The 12,595-nt window shown below is 49.0% G+C and overlaps 1 protein-coding gene across 3 annotated transcripts in view; it reads right to left on the bottom strand.

Moving 5' to 3' along the window:
* Positions 1-12,595, bottom strand: part of TKFC (triokinase and FMN cyclase) — a 72,086-nt gene that overhangs the window by 17,428 nt on the left and 42,063 nt on the right. For all 3 annotated transcript variants that reach the window (XR_013623656.1, XM_068115200.2, XM_078779292.1), the window contains 2 exons: positions 1,691-1,795; positions 67-234 (listed from right to left, as the gene is read on the bottom strand). Coding sequence is in view for 2 of the 3 variants with exons in the window: in XM_068115200.2 (XP_067971301.2) it covers positions 67-234; positions 1,691-1,795 (273 nt within the window). In the remaining variant the exon portion in view is untranslated. The remainder of the gene's footprint in view (positions 1-66; positions 235-1,690; positions 1,796-12,595) is intronic.

A 12,595-nucleotide genomic window follows, 5' to 3' on the forward strand; every position in this document is an offset into this window, starting at 1 on the left:
AATCGAGGCTGCTGCAAGTTTAAAGGAATCGATGAAATAATCCGTTGCGAAGTCGGTTCTACAAACCTCTGCATCCGCGAGCATGAGTGCTTCCGCAGTCCCCATCACCGGCTGCCATGTCCAGGGTATTCAACTCGCTTTCCTTCTCGAGCAGCGCTTTGCACACCGACTCGATTACAGGAGACCATGAGCTACTCGTACCGTCTCCGGATGCACTGGTGCTCCACCTGTCTCCTGCACACGGCAACAGTCGTGTGACACACACACACACACACACACACACACAAAGTTGCAGAAACACCTGGAATATCAATGGACTCTCCTGTGAGAAACGCCAGGTTCTGTTGAACACCACGCGTCCAGGAAAAGGTGATCTGTGATTTGGAGTGGAGGATAAAATGCTAACACCATCTCATAGAGGCTCATGGCCTTGTTTAGGGCACGTCTTGCAATGGCAGACTGTTCTTGATGGCCAAGTCAAAAGATCCGCTCTGTTCATCGATCCAGATGCCCACAGATCTTCCTATTTACCCAAATGTCATCATCCGTACATCCACACATCATCTGCACACCTTCCACACACCGCAAACATGGCATGGAATGCACCACACCTGCACGTTGTTCCCGTTATGCTGCGTCCTTCACTTTCATCAAAAGGTGATAAGAGTATAAATGGGTTGATATGCGATCCTAATTCCAGCCACCTTCCCCACTCTCCCAATGTGTTCCGACATGCTTGGAAGGTAGCGTCATTGGCAAAAAAAAAACCGAGTAGTTACACACTCAGGATCACTCGTGCGTCATGGTGTAGGTTTTTGTGCTGGAAGGAAGAGTCTAGGTGCATCCATTGACCTTCAAAAACCTGGTCTAAGGTGTGATCGCTCCACCTTTACACCTTGTGGTGGATGGAATAGATCGTGCCCTCATCTTGTGTCTGTGATACGGCAACTTGTGTGCCATAGGATGGTCACCACAACATCTTGAGAAGCCGAGGACCCAGATTGTTCTTTTTCGCATGGAAAAATGGAACTTGTGGAGTGCGAGTACAAGCAGCAGTAGAATCACTGCAAGAGACGACAAATGTGTCCCATACTTATTGACAAACTCCGTGGCGACAGAAAAGGATTGAGGAGAGATTTGAGCTCAAATTCTTCCACGACCAAAGCGGACATCAGTGATCCATTGCTGTGCCAAACACCTATCTGTAATGTGGAGGAAACCAGTGGAAATCAGACATAAATCAGGGATGTTACAGATTTCCCCACACATTGATTTCCAATGGGGGTCTACCCTGCTGTATTGTTATGCCCCCCACTCCCTCCCCTCCCTGTACCCTTTCCACGGTCAGCCAAAACCACGTCGGTGGGTACCTTGGAACGAGGAACTCCACCTAGTATTAGTTCATGGTCTCATCACTAATCAGACTAAATTTTGATTTGTCTTACTTTGCAACATTAAACGGATCGTTCGTGTTTTCCTACAACGTGATGAAGTTTTCCCTACAACGGGGTAGCTGAACAGACTTCAAACATGTCATAAGTACCATATTATGTGTGTATATATATATATCTGCACTTACTGAGGTGTGTTGAGAAAAACGAGTTGACAAAACAACAACAACAAGAACAAGATTATCCACTGAAAAATCCGACAACCTTCACATATGCATGACTGAGTGCAGAACACTTGCCTGTGCTTGTACATCCATTTGTGTCCTCGACTGATAGTTCACTGGGCCTATCACTGATGCACGAGAGAGCTGCTCGAGGCCAAGCAGGTGCACTCGTGTCCGCATCTAGGATGAAAACGTGCACATGGCACAGGAGACACGGACGTGCAGAAAAGTGCAGCAGTGTTAGTGGAGGTACAGCAAGGTAAATCGAATGTGGTAAAACTAGGATAGTGGTGCCTCTTACCAGACCAGTGTTGGAGGATAACTGAAGTCCATTTTAAAGATCAATATAAACAAAAACTAGGAGGACACTCGGTAGAGCGCATACTTCCACCAGGTAAAGAGTTTATGTTTTGTATCCCACTGATAGGCCGGATCTGAATTTGGACCTGAACCAAAATCGAATTGTTCTTGCCAGTTATCCAACTCATCCACCATGTTTCGTCCGAATCCGTCCACAACTTTTTGCGATATCGTGCTCACAGACAAGTCAGACAAACAGACCACAGACCACAGACAATCAATGTCCCATGGGGGCGGTGAGAAATGCAGCGCCATTGTTGTGGCGTCGCCGGTACCCAGAGTGCCCTGGGAAGTGACCGCACTTCCCCCAAGTTGAGTGGTTGTGTTTGCCTCCTCTATCAGTTCTGTGTTGTGTCTCGTGTATTTGTCTGCATGTCCATGTGTACGAGATAATGTTTGTGGCAGCTTTACTACGAGCCTTAGATACTGTAAAATCAAATCCTCTCGAGGAAGTTCAGTCATTCAAACTCCTGGGTCTCACTATCAGCCTTGATCTTTCTTGAGAAAACCACATTCCAATTTGGCCTCCATAGCCAGTTACCGACTGGACATCCTCCGTCATACAAAGTCCTTCCTTGGCACACCTGAACCCCTATCGACCGACGAGGCTTTCATCCGCAGCGTGATGGAGTACTGCTCTCCCCTCTGGTCTGCCTCCCCTGCCTCACGTCTTGCTTAACTTGACGCCATGGAAATCAAGGCCTTTAAAAGATTATTGGAATCTCCCGCAATCAAGCCTAATCAATGGGCATCTCCCTTTCACGTCGCAGACAAGTCGGTGGTCTCTCTGTGTTCTACCACCTTCCTTCTTGTCGTGCACCCTCTGCTCTTTCCGTGCTTTGTCCCTCCAAGGTTTCTGCAGGCCGCATGCGGTCCACCATCAACCTCCTTCTGGTGAAACTATTGCCTAAAATAAACTATTGCCGAAACATTGCCTAAATCCGGGATCACTGCTCACCTCCACTCATTTGACCCTCTTTTTTTCCCCCATCTGTGGAAGCAACAAGCAACTGAGGGTCAGAGAGCGGTATTCAGGATTGCAAAGCAGATAGCGAAAGAGAGGTGTGATGTGATGGGGGTGAGTTGCTTGAAGGATGAAGTGGGACAAATCGTTGTGGACCCAGATGGAATTAAAGGAAGATGGAAAAGATATATGGAAATGCTGTTGAATGCAGAGAATGAATGGGATGGCAACATAGAGAGTAGCCCAGTTTTAGGACCGGCAGAGAAGATAACTGAGAAGGAAGTTGACGAAGCGATAAAAGCAATGAAGAGTAGAAAAGCAGGAGGGCCGACGGGAGTTGTGGGAGATATGTTGAAGGTAGCGGAAATTGGGGTGTGAAGAGAATGACAGAGATCTGCAATCTGGTGGTGAAAGAAGGCCGCATTCCAGTGGATTGGGAACTGAGTACTCTCGTCCCTCTATACAAGGGGAAAGGTGACCCTCTAGAGTGTGGCTCGTACCGAGCGATAAAGTTATTGGAGCATGGAATGAAGGTATTGGAAAGGGTGTTGGAGAGGAGGATAAGGAAGAAAGTGAAGATCGACGAAATGCAGTTTGGATTTATGCCAGGAAGAGGAATGACAGACGTGCTTTTTATTGTAAGGCAGTTGCAGGAGAAGTACATGGAGAAGAGAGAGAAGTTGTTTCTTGGGTTTGTTGATCTGGAGAAAGCATCCAATAGGGTTCCACGTGAAGTAGTGACATGGGCATTGAGGAAGTTAGGAGTGGAGGAATGGTTGTTCAGAGTAGTGATGGCAATGTACAAAAGAGCGTGCACAGCTGTAAGGACGAAGGACGGGAACAGTGGTGAGTTTGAGGTGAAGGTGGGAGTGCATCAGGGGTCGGTACTAAGTCCACTACGATTTGTAGCTGTGATGGAGGTGCTGGCTCAGAACGTAAAGGAGGGTTTACCATGGGAGTTGTTGTATGCAGATGATCTGGTGTTGATTGCAGAAAGTATGGATGGACTGAAGGAGAAGATGAACAAGTGGAAGGAATGTATGGAGACAAAAGGTCTGAAGGTGAATATCGGAAAAACGAAGGCGATGGCAAGTGGTAAAGCATGTGGTGAGGTGGAAAGAACTGGGAAGTGGCCGTGTGCTGTGTGCAGGAAGGGTGTCGGAGTGAATTCCATTAAATGTACAATGTGCGCTGAGTGGGTTCATCAAAAATGTTGTGGTTTGAGAGGGTCATTAACCAGTGTGGCAGCTACATTCAAGTGTAAGGTGTGCACAGTGGGAGCTGCAGATGGAGGAAATGTTGAGTTGGATCTTGGAGACGGCGTGAAGCTGGAAGGTGTGAAAACATTTTGTTACCGAGGAGACATGCTGAATGGAGAAGTTGGATCAGACTCGGCAACGGTTGCAAGAGTGAGATGTGCATGGAAGAAGTTTCGAGAACTGAGTGGCGTGGAGTGTCATTGAAACTGAAGGGAAAGGTGTATGCTGCATGTGTGAGAAGTGTTATAATTTATGGGAGCGAGACATGGGTAATGAACGTAGAGCAGCAACGAAGGCTGGAAAGGGTGGAAATGCGAATGGTTCGGTGGATGTGTGGAGTATCGTTGAGAGAGAGAGGAAGACAAATGATGAATTGCGAAAGATGATGGGAATAGAGCCTGTGATGGATGCTGTGAAGAGAAACAGTTTGAGATGGGTTGGTCATGTGTTGAGGAAGGATGAAAGTGACTGGTTGAGAAGAGTGATGGAAATGAATGTAGAAGGAAGTAGAGGACGGGGAAGACCGAGAAAGACTTGGCTAAAGATGGTCGAAGAAGAAATGCGGGCAAGGGGGTTAACAAGGGGAGATGCAGAAAATAGGGCAAAATGGAGAAGATTGTCATGGGTACCGCAAGGCTCACCCCCGCTCTAGCAGGGAAAATGGCCTTAAAATGCCTGTTGTTGTTGTTTGTTGTTGTGGAAGCAACTTCCACATTCTCTTCAATCCCATTCTTCCCTCCGGTTGAAGACAGCTGTTCCCCACCATATTAGATCATCCTCATCCAAAACCATGATCTTTTCTACCGCGGTTAACCTCCCACATCATTGTTAACCTCCCACCTCATGGTTAACCTCCCCCAAGGCACCTCCTTCCAAATTTCTAGTTTTCCGTCCTGAGAGTTTCCGTCTGTATCCATCTTGTCCACCGCATTCATCCTCTCGTGCCCCTTGATTCTCCAAGTCTCCCTCTATTTTATCCCTCATCCCCATTGTTGGTGCATTTACCCTTCTTTCTGTTGCTCCTTTTGTTCTGCAGCATCTATGGGCCTCCCTTTGTTCCCCTCTCCATTAAATTCCCTTCCATTCTGCCCTAGCTCTTCCACGAGCCTCGACTTTGTACACAAAAAACAAACACCGATCAGTAATTGATGAACGCCACACGTGACTGTATTTCAATAATTGCAAGTGAGTTAATGAGTGTTAATCATACTAAAATACGCCATTTATGTCTGTCCGATGAATTTTTGATGCCAATACATTCTGTCGTTATTTATCCAATCTCAACCAAACTTGACAGGATGACCAAGGGTTACACAATGAAGGTTGTAGCGCATTCATTTGCCCCCTCCCCAAGGGGGTTTTCTCCCCCGAGCGGTTTTCCCCGCCATTGCCGTCAATGGGGTTGCGTGTTGAGGTGTATATCCATATTAAGTTAGCATTATCGTGGCGTTTTTCCATGGCCACTTCGAATAACAAAACTAACGATAATAGCGTAATATTAATGTTATTACAAAACAATATTACTACCAATAATATCCCTCCTCCCCAAGGGGTTTTTCCGGCGAGTCAATGTATATAAATAACTTATCATGGCGTTTTCGTGGGAGCAACGGCCTCTACCAGAAGTAATGAGCTTCAATGAACAGTAATAAATACTATGAACCACAAACACGTATGATTAGCTTTTTAAACAGTCGCTAATGCTGTTTCTAACACTAAATGAAGAAATTTGGAGGAATCCCGACATCCGTGAGGTAAGTTTTACTTTTACAACCCTGGTGTTGGGCTAGCGGCTAGGGTGCCGGCTTAGGATCCTAGGATCCTGGGTTAGAATCCCGGTCGATCGCTGAATTAACGCCAGGGGGGTTGACTCAGCCTGTCATCCTTCCGAGGTCGGCTAATTGAGTACCAGTTCACTGGTAATTCCCTGTTTGTCGTTAAAGGCGGCAAAAAGGGTTGGCGTCAGGAAGTGCATCCGGCCGTAAAACATTGCCTCAAAAAGGGGACCAAAAAAACAACAACAACCACGGTTCCCGAAAAAGGCCAACCCCCGCTCTGCGGGGAAAAATTGCCTCTAAAGGTGGTTATTTTATATATATATATATATATATATATATATTGTTGCGGATATGAGGATTGTATTTTTTTATTGTGTTGTATTGTGGTAAATTGCTGTGTAACATTGTTTGATTCTGGCCCCTCCTGCCTCCAGTGTTGTGTAAAGGTCAAAGGGCGTCCCGGTAGTTAATTCCATAAAGCATCCATTGAAGGACACTATAATACCCTTGTTCAGTAGTTTATATCCTTATTATGTGTTTTAGGGTAAGGCCTTGTCTTCCATTAAAATGACACTCCATTGCACCAAGTGAAAAAGATAGATTCCCTTCATCCTTCATTCCCATTCCCAAAACCTCCATTTCCCCTTTCGTCAATTGCCATTCGCATTGCCAACTACAATTGCCGCCATTGGCCACGAGGCAGGGCCGGGGAAGAAAGGCGTGCCCGCCCGTCGTCATCAAGGGCGGAGCCAGAGGGTCGCGCGACCAACCATGGCCGAGGTGAGCACACCGATGGGCGTGTCCAAAAGGCCGGCGGCTTAATCGCCGGAGGCGCTATAAAGGCGCGCGCGCGCAAGAAGCTGCAAAAAAAAAGGGGTCCAAGAGAGAGCTGGGTTGTGAGGTCCAAGAGAGAGGAGGGAGATCATCCAGCAGCGATTCTTGTTCAAAGGAGATCATCCAGGGAAGCACAAAGCCTGCTATTCGTCGCCTTGCTCGCCAGCAGCAGCGGCCACAGCAGCAACAACACTCAACAGCAGCAACAACACTCAACAGCCGCTTGGGGCCTGGACGGCGGTTTTGAGCAGGGCCGCGAAGGAACGGCGGCTGCCCAACGCGCCGATCGTGCTGCCGGACCCGTTGGACCTCCCTCTCCTTCCAGCCAATCCACTCTGCAATTCCCCGTGTGAGTCCGTTTCTGTTTGTTCTGTCCTGGGTAGTTAATTAAGTTTGTATAAGCTAGTATTTTCACTGTGTCTCTAAAAGCTTCTGTATATTATTTTATTATCTTTCCTTCTCCTTGGTTATTTTGAGCCTGTAAATAGTAAATAAATTTAGTAGTATTTTCAACCTTTTTTTCGTCTTCTTATTCCTTTTTCTTCACATCCGTTGTCTTTGTCTTTTCCATATTGAATAGCTGTGGCGCGATACGGCCAACGTCTGGGTGAATCGGGTGAATCAGGGAAACTGTTAGGTCGCGGTGCCTCCGCTCGGCAAACATACCATCCTTAACAGCGGACCGTAACAATTAGTGTCAGGAGTGTCGGATTCGGACCTGGGACTAAATTTATTTAGCCCAAATTTTGGAACACCAATTGTACTATTGGCGTAACAATTGGTGTCAGAAGTGTCGGATTCGGACCTGAAGCGCTTAACGCGCTCAAAATTACAAAGTACCAAAATTGCTTTTGTTTTACAAAACCCGAATTTTGAAATCGCGCCATGGCTGGTCAAGGCGACGGGATGTCGGTGGGAGAGATAGACGGGGTAGAATCGACCCAGGACCTCGGGGAAATGTATGTGGATGAAAGAGAGAAGGAGAACATTGGCAATGTGGTTGAGGAGGTTTCAGGCGCGCAAAATGGCGCTCTCGCGCACGAGGTTTCAGGCGCGCAAAATGACGCCTCGCACATGGCTACGGCGCCCGCGACCGCAGCAGCGCCACCGGTGGATTTGAACCTTTTTATGCTGCAAATGGGGGCCCTTATGGACAAAATGGGTAAGCAATTAAGGGACGAAGCGAGGGCTGATAGTCAGTAATTGGGGAACCGGATGGATGCTCAGGGTGAGCAATTGGGGGCAATGAGGGACGAAGCGAGGGGTACCAGTGCTCAAATTGGGAAGATAGACAATAATTTTAAGGGGTTAGACAAGAAATTTGAGGGGTTAGACAATGGGATAGAAGGGGTGAAAAATGGGTTAAGGGGGCTAGAAGATAGAATGGAAGGCAAATTGCGGGAAATAGGGGAGCAATCCGCCCGAGAAATTAAACAAATGGGAGAGCAGATAGAAGAGGTGAAAATCGGGGTAGAAACCAAACTGGATGCTCAGAGGGATGAATTGGGACAGATGAGGGTGGCATCTACAAAAGAGAGGGAGGAGATGAAGGAGGAGATACGACGAGGTGTAAGTGAGGAGGTCTCGGGGGTACGCGAGGAGGGTAAAGCGAGGTGAAAAGCGTATGGAGAAAGAGGTGAGAAATGGGACGGCAAAGTTACAAGGGGGCATAGAGGACCTGACGGAGGAGGTGGAACAGCTGACGGTGGGATAGACGGAGTTAGTGGAGCAGGTTCAAAGGAACACTGCGGTACTAGGAGGGTTAAAAGCGACACAAAACGACATTAAAAATGACTTGATAGCGACACAGAGGCAATGTCAGATGGTACGTGAGGGACTGACAACGAGGTTGGAAGAGGTGACAGAAGTAATGGAGACGAAGGACCGAGAGGTGAGGACGCACATAGAGACGGTCAAAATAGCCTTAGAGGACGAACTTGAGGAGACGCACTGGGAAATAAAAGAGGTGAAGCAAAAATTAGAGGAAGTGGAAGAAGAGGTGAGTGAAATTAAGAAGAGACGGACAGAAACTAAGAGAGAAATACAGGAGGAGGTGATGGAATATGTACAAGGTCGGTGCTCAAATCGTGATGATGTGCTCGCTAACCAAATAAAGTTTGCAGGTGGTGAAGGAGGTGCGGAGACGAGGTGCCAAGGTGAGTGGCGATATACGAGGAAATGTACATGATGTGAGGGGAGCTTCAGTCGGCTTGGGGGTTGATTTGGATCCGGGTGTTCGTGAGAGGCCGTTGGTGAAGTGTGCGACAGGTACGGTGTGCGAAGGAGGGGGTGTGCGAGAATGTCCGACTCTGGGGTGTGTGAGGAAAAAGTGCGCGCCGAGGAGTGAGTGTGCTGTCGAGAGTGAGTCGGTCGTAGCGCGTGTGCGAGGGAGCACATGGAAGCGCGTAGTGAGGAGTGTTACAGAGGGTGTAACAAGAAAGTGCACGCCTGTGGTGAGTGTTACGGAGGAAGTAACGGAAGAGTGTGTGCGAGAAAGGTGTGTAACGGACAGGTGCATGAGGAAAGAGTGCGCTGTCGAGAGTAAGGGTGAGTGCGCTGTCAAGAGTGGTGGTGAAAGTAGTGAGAGTGACACGGAGCGTGAGTTGGTTGTGACAGGTGAGAGAGGATGTACACCTGGAATGGAAGGATGCACACCTGGAATGGTAGAGCGTGTGTGGGAATGCACACTTGAGTTGGTAGTGAGGCACGTGGTTGGGTGTGCGAGTGAGAGCACACCTGTGATTGTCACAGAGGAGGTGACCGAGAAGGGGGCGCGAAGAGGTGTGTTGGTGAGGTGTGCGAACAACGAGTGTGTGCAAAGGTGTGAGGTTGTCAGGTGTGTGACCAGGTCTGTGAGCGGAATGAGTGTACCTGGGTGTGTAAGCGAAGGTGAAATGACCAAGAGCAGGGAGACGGCTGGATGTGTGAGCAAGGAACGGGCTTCGGGGTGTAAGTATGCAGGTGAGGCATCGACGGTAACCGGGTTTGCAGGTGAGGCATCGACGGTAACCGGGTTAGCGGTTAGAGCGACTTATAGCCGAATCGGGCCCTCGGTGCGTGCTGGGTTTCGCGTGCCGCGAGGACCAGCGGGGATCCGAACCACGGCGGGTTCGAAAGGACCGCCGTACGTGATCCACGCTGGGCCGCGCTTGGAACGGCCGCGTCCGTGCTCCACTAGGCGGAGCGGGCAGCCCGATAGGAAGGGTCGCCATGGCGACCCCTTTTTGTTGAGGTGCTCCGGCAGGTCGAGATCGGGCCATTGGACGGCTCTGTGCCGAGATGGTGCGTGGGATCTCGGCCCGGGTAAGCGTCCTTCCCTGCACCGAATGCGGGACGTATCCAGCCGCCGGCACCAAGCAACCCGCATTCATTGCTCGGCTGTATGAAGCCGAGCTTTGGAAGTGAATTGGTGCACCGAGAGGCACTAGTAAGTAGACTGTGATGACGAGGATAGTGTTTTGGCCCCGAAATTGAAAAAAAGCAAAAATTGATGATTGGCGGTAATGATTGGCAGATGATGGGTAGTGATTGGCAAATTTTTGATTGGCTGAAATTTGGTGAGCAAAATTGGTAGTGAAAGATACCCGATGTGGAGGGATGGCAACTCGGTCATCCCTCACAGCGGGGGCAAAGGAGCACTAGTTATGGGGTTTATGGCAGTGAAAGCTCGCCGAGGGAGGGTTTGGATAATGTGTTGGGATCTAGAAGATGACCTTAGGTAACGTTAAGATTAGTTAGTGACAATGATACCTGTAGTGGGGACGCAGGTAGATTAGTGTGGATGATAATGACGTGGTATGTGCTTAGTTTAAAGGGAAGACGGGGAGCACTAAGTTAGCAGGGCAACAGGTAGTTTAGATGATGTCGTGTGAGTGTTGGAGGTGTATTTAGAAGTGTATTGTGAAAAGTGTATGGTGAACAGGTGTGATTGCACAGGTGTGCAACTGGACAGGTGTATGGAGCAGTGTGAGAGTGATAGTGATAGTGATGTGAGTTGTATTGACCAAATGGTCCAGGAAGGAAGGAGGGTGCAGGTGGCACCAGGTAAGATTGCACAGGTGTGCAACAACAGGTGAATGGAGAATGGAGTGTGGAATACATGGAGTGTGGAATATATGGAGTATTGGAATGGATGGTCGTGGAGTGAGTATGGTGGAAACTTATGGATAGTGTTGTGGAAATGGCTGGGCGTGTAGCCTGTTAGTGTGTGTAGTTGGTTTGGGCACTCCACCACTGTGAGGATGTCGGCCAGGTGAGGCCGCAGGTGGGCTCTGGGAGCCGGTAGAGTTGTTGTGGATGGGGCCCGAGGATCCGGAGGACGGACCCGGGTAGCCCAGTGCCAGAGGGCACCAAGGGGTGACAGAGCCAGGAGGGGCCTTCCCCAATTAGATAGGTTAGGGTGAGGAGCTAGGTAAGCTCGGGTGGCAACTACAGTGGTGGAGGTGTGCAGGTGGGTAGACCAGCTGGGAGAGCTACACGTCTCAGCCCAGAAATCGTGCAAGGGCACCGGGAGATGAATCGGGGGAGTGAGACCCCAAATTGATGAAGCACCACAGTTTGGTCAATGGGAATTTGGTTCTTAAAACCCATAGAGTAAGTTGGCCAATGGCTTGGCAGGGAAAGACCCCGGGTAGTGTAAAGTGTGTTAAAGTCATTTAGAGGATAGTTAGGATTGAAGTCTCCTCGCACCATCTGCATCCACTCACCTGAGGTGACGTAACTCCACACCATGCCATGTTTTGTTATTTTTATGTGCAAATGTTTTGGAAGGTGAGACGCATCATGACGTGGGTGTGACATTGTGCTTGATGTTCCATCTCTGCCTCCTTATGAGGATTGATGGTGAATTGGGTGATGGCAAATTTTGAAGTAGAGGGATTGTGGAGACGAATTTGGTATAGGGGAAATATGGGGAAGACGTGACAGTAGTGACGAATTTGTAATGTGTAGATTTTGTACATATGGGGTAAGGGCAAGGGTAGTGTAGGTGACGGGGGGGGGGGGGGGGGGGGTGACGTACGGTAGGGACGAGCTTTCTCACTTCGCTCTCCGTACGCACTTCGCCTTGCATTGCCTTTGTTGATGTGTACCCTTGTGACCTTTCCCCTCGCTCATCTGTCTTTATCCCCTTTTGTCTCCCACATGACCTGTGCGCCATTGGGCGCCGAGGGGAGCGTGCGTGAGTCCGCCATTGTGCGCCCGGAACTGCCAGAATCAGCTGTCTGCATCGATGCACCACATTATGGACCACATGTCTGTGGCCGAGCACCATTTATGGACCCCATGGGTTGGGGCATGGCCCCTCTGCTGGAACCGGCCATGAAGGCCCGAAATCTTGCTGGCGGACCTTGGCCACAGGGCACCGATGCCCCACAGGTGAACCATACATAGTCGGCCCCTGTGGGCCATAAATAAAAACATGGACACATTGGGTGCATTTTTTATTGCAAATAGGCCGCCAGCAAAGGAAAAAGACAACAACTGGAAGAAATAATAATAGCCAGCAGAGGGAGCCGAAGAGCAAGAGACCACCTGCAGGGTTAGGGGTTGTTGTTTTTATTTTTTTTCATGAACAATGGTGACTGTGCACCGATTGGTGCTTGAGGGTGTGTTGGTGCGTTATGGGTGCTTTCATGGTTCATTGATGCAGAGCAGACTGTCTCCCCCCCAGAAAGAACAATCACAGGTCCTGGGTTGCGTTTTGTAAATAAAGTAGCGTCAATTGTAAATAATGCTCCCCACCGTCAGTGTGTAGTTTGAAGACCATGCCGCAATTCGGTTAACT

The sequence above is a fragment of the Myxine glutinosa genome, chromosome 5 (assembly GCF_964187855.1).
Source record: "Myxine glutinosa chromosome 5, kmMyxGlut1.1, whole genome shotgun sequence".
NCBI classification, from domain to species: Eukaryota; Metazoa; Chordata; class Myxini; order Myxiniformes; family Myxinidae; genus Myxine; species Myxine glutinosa.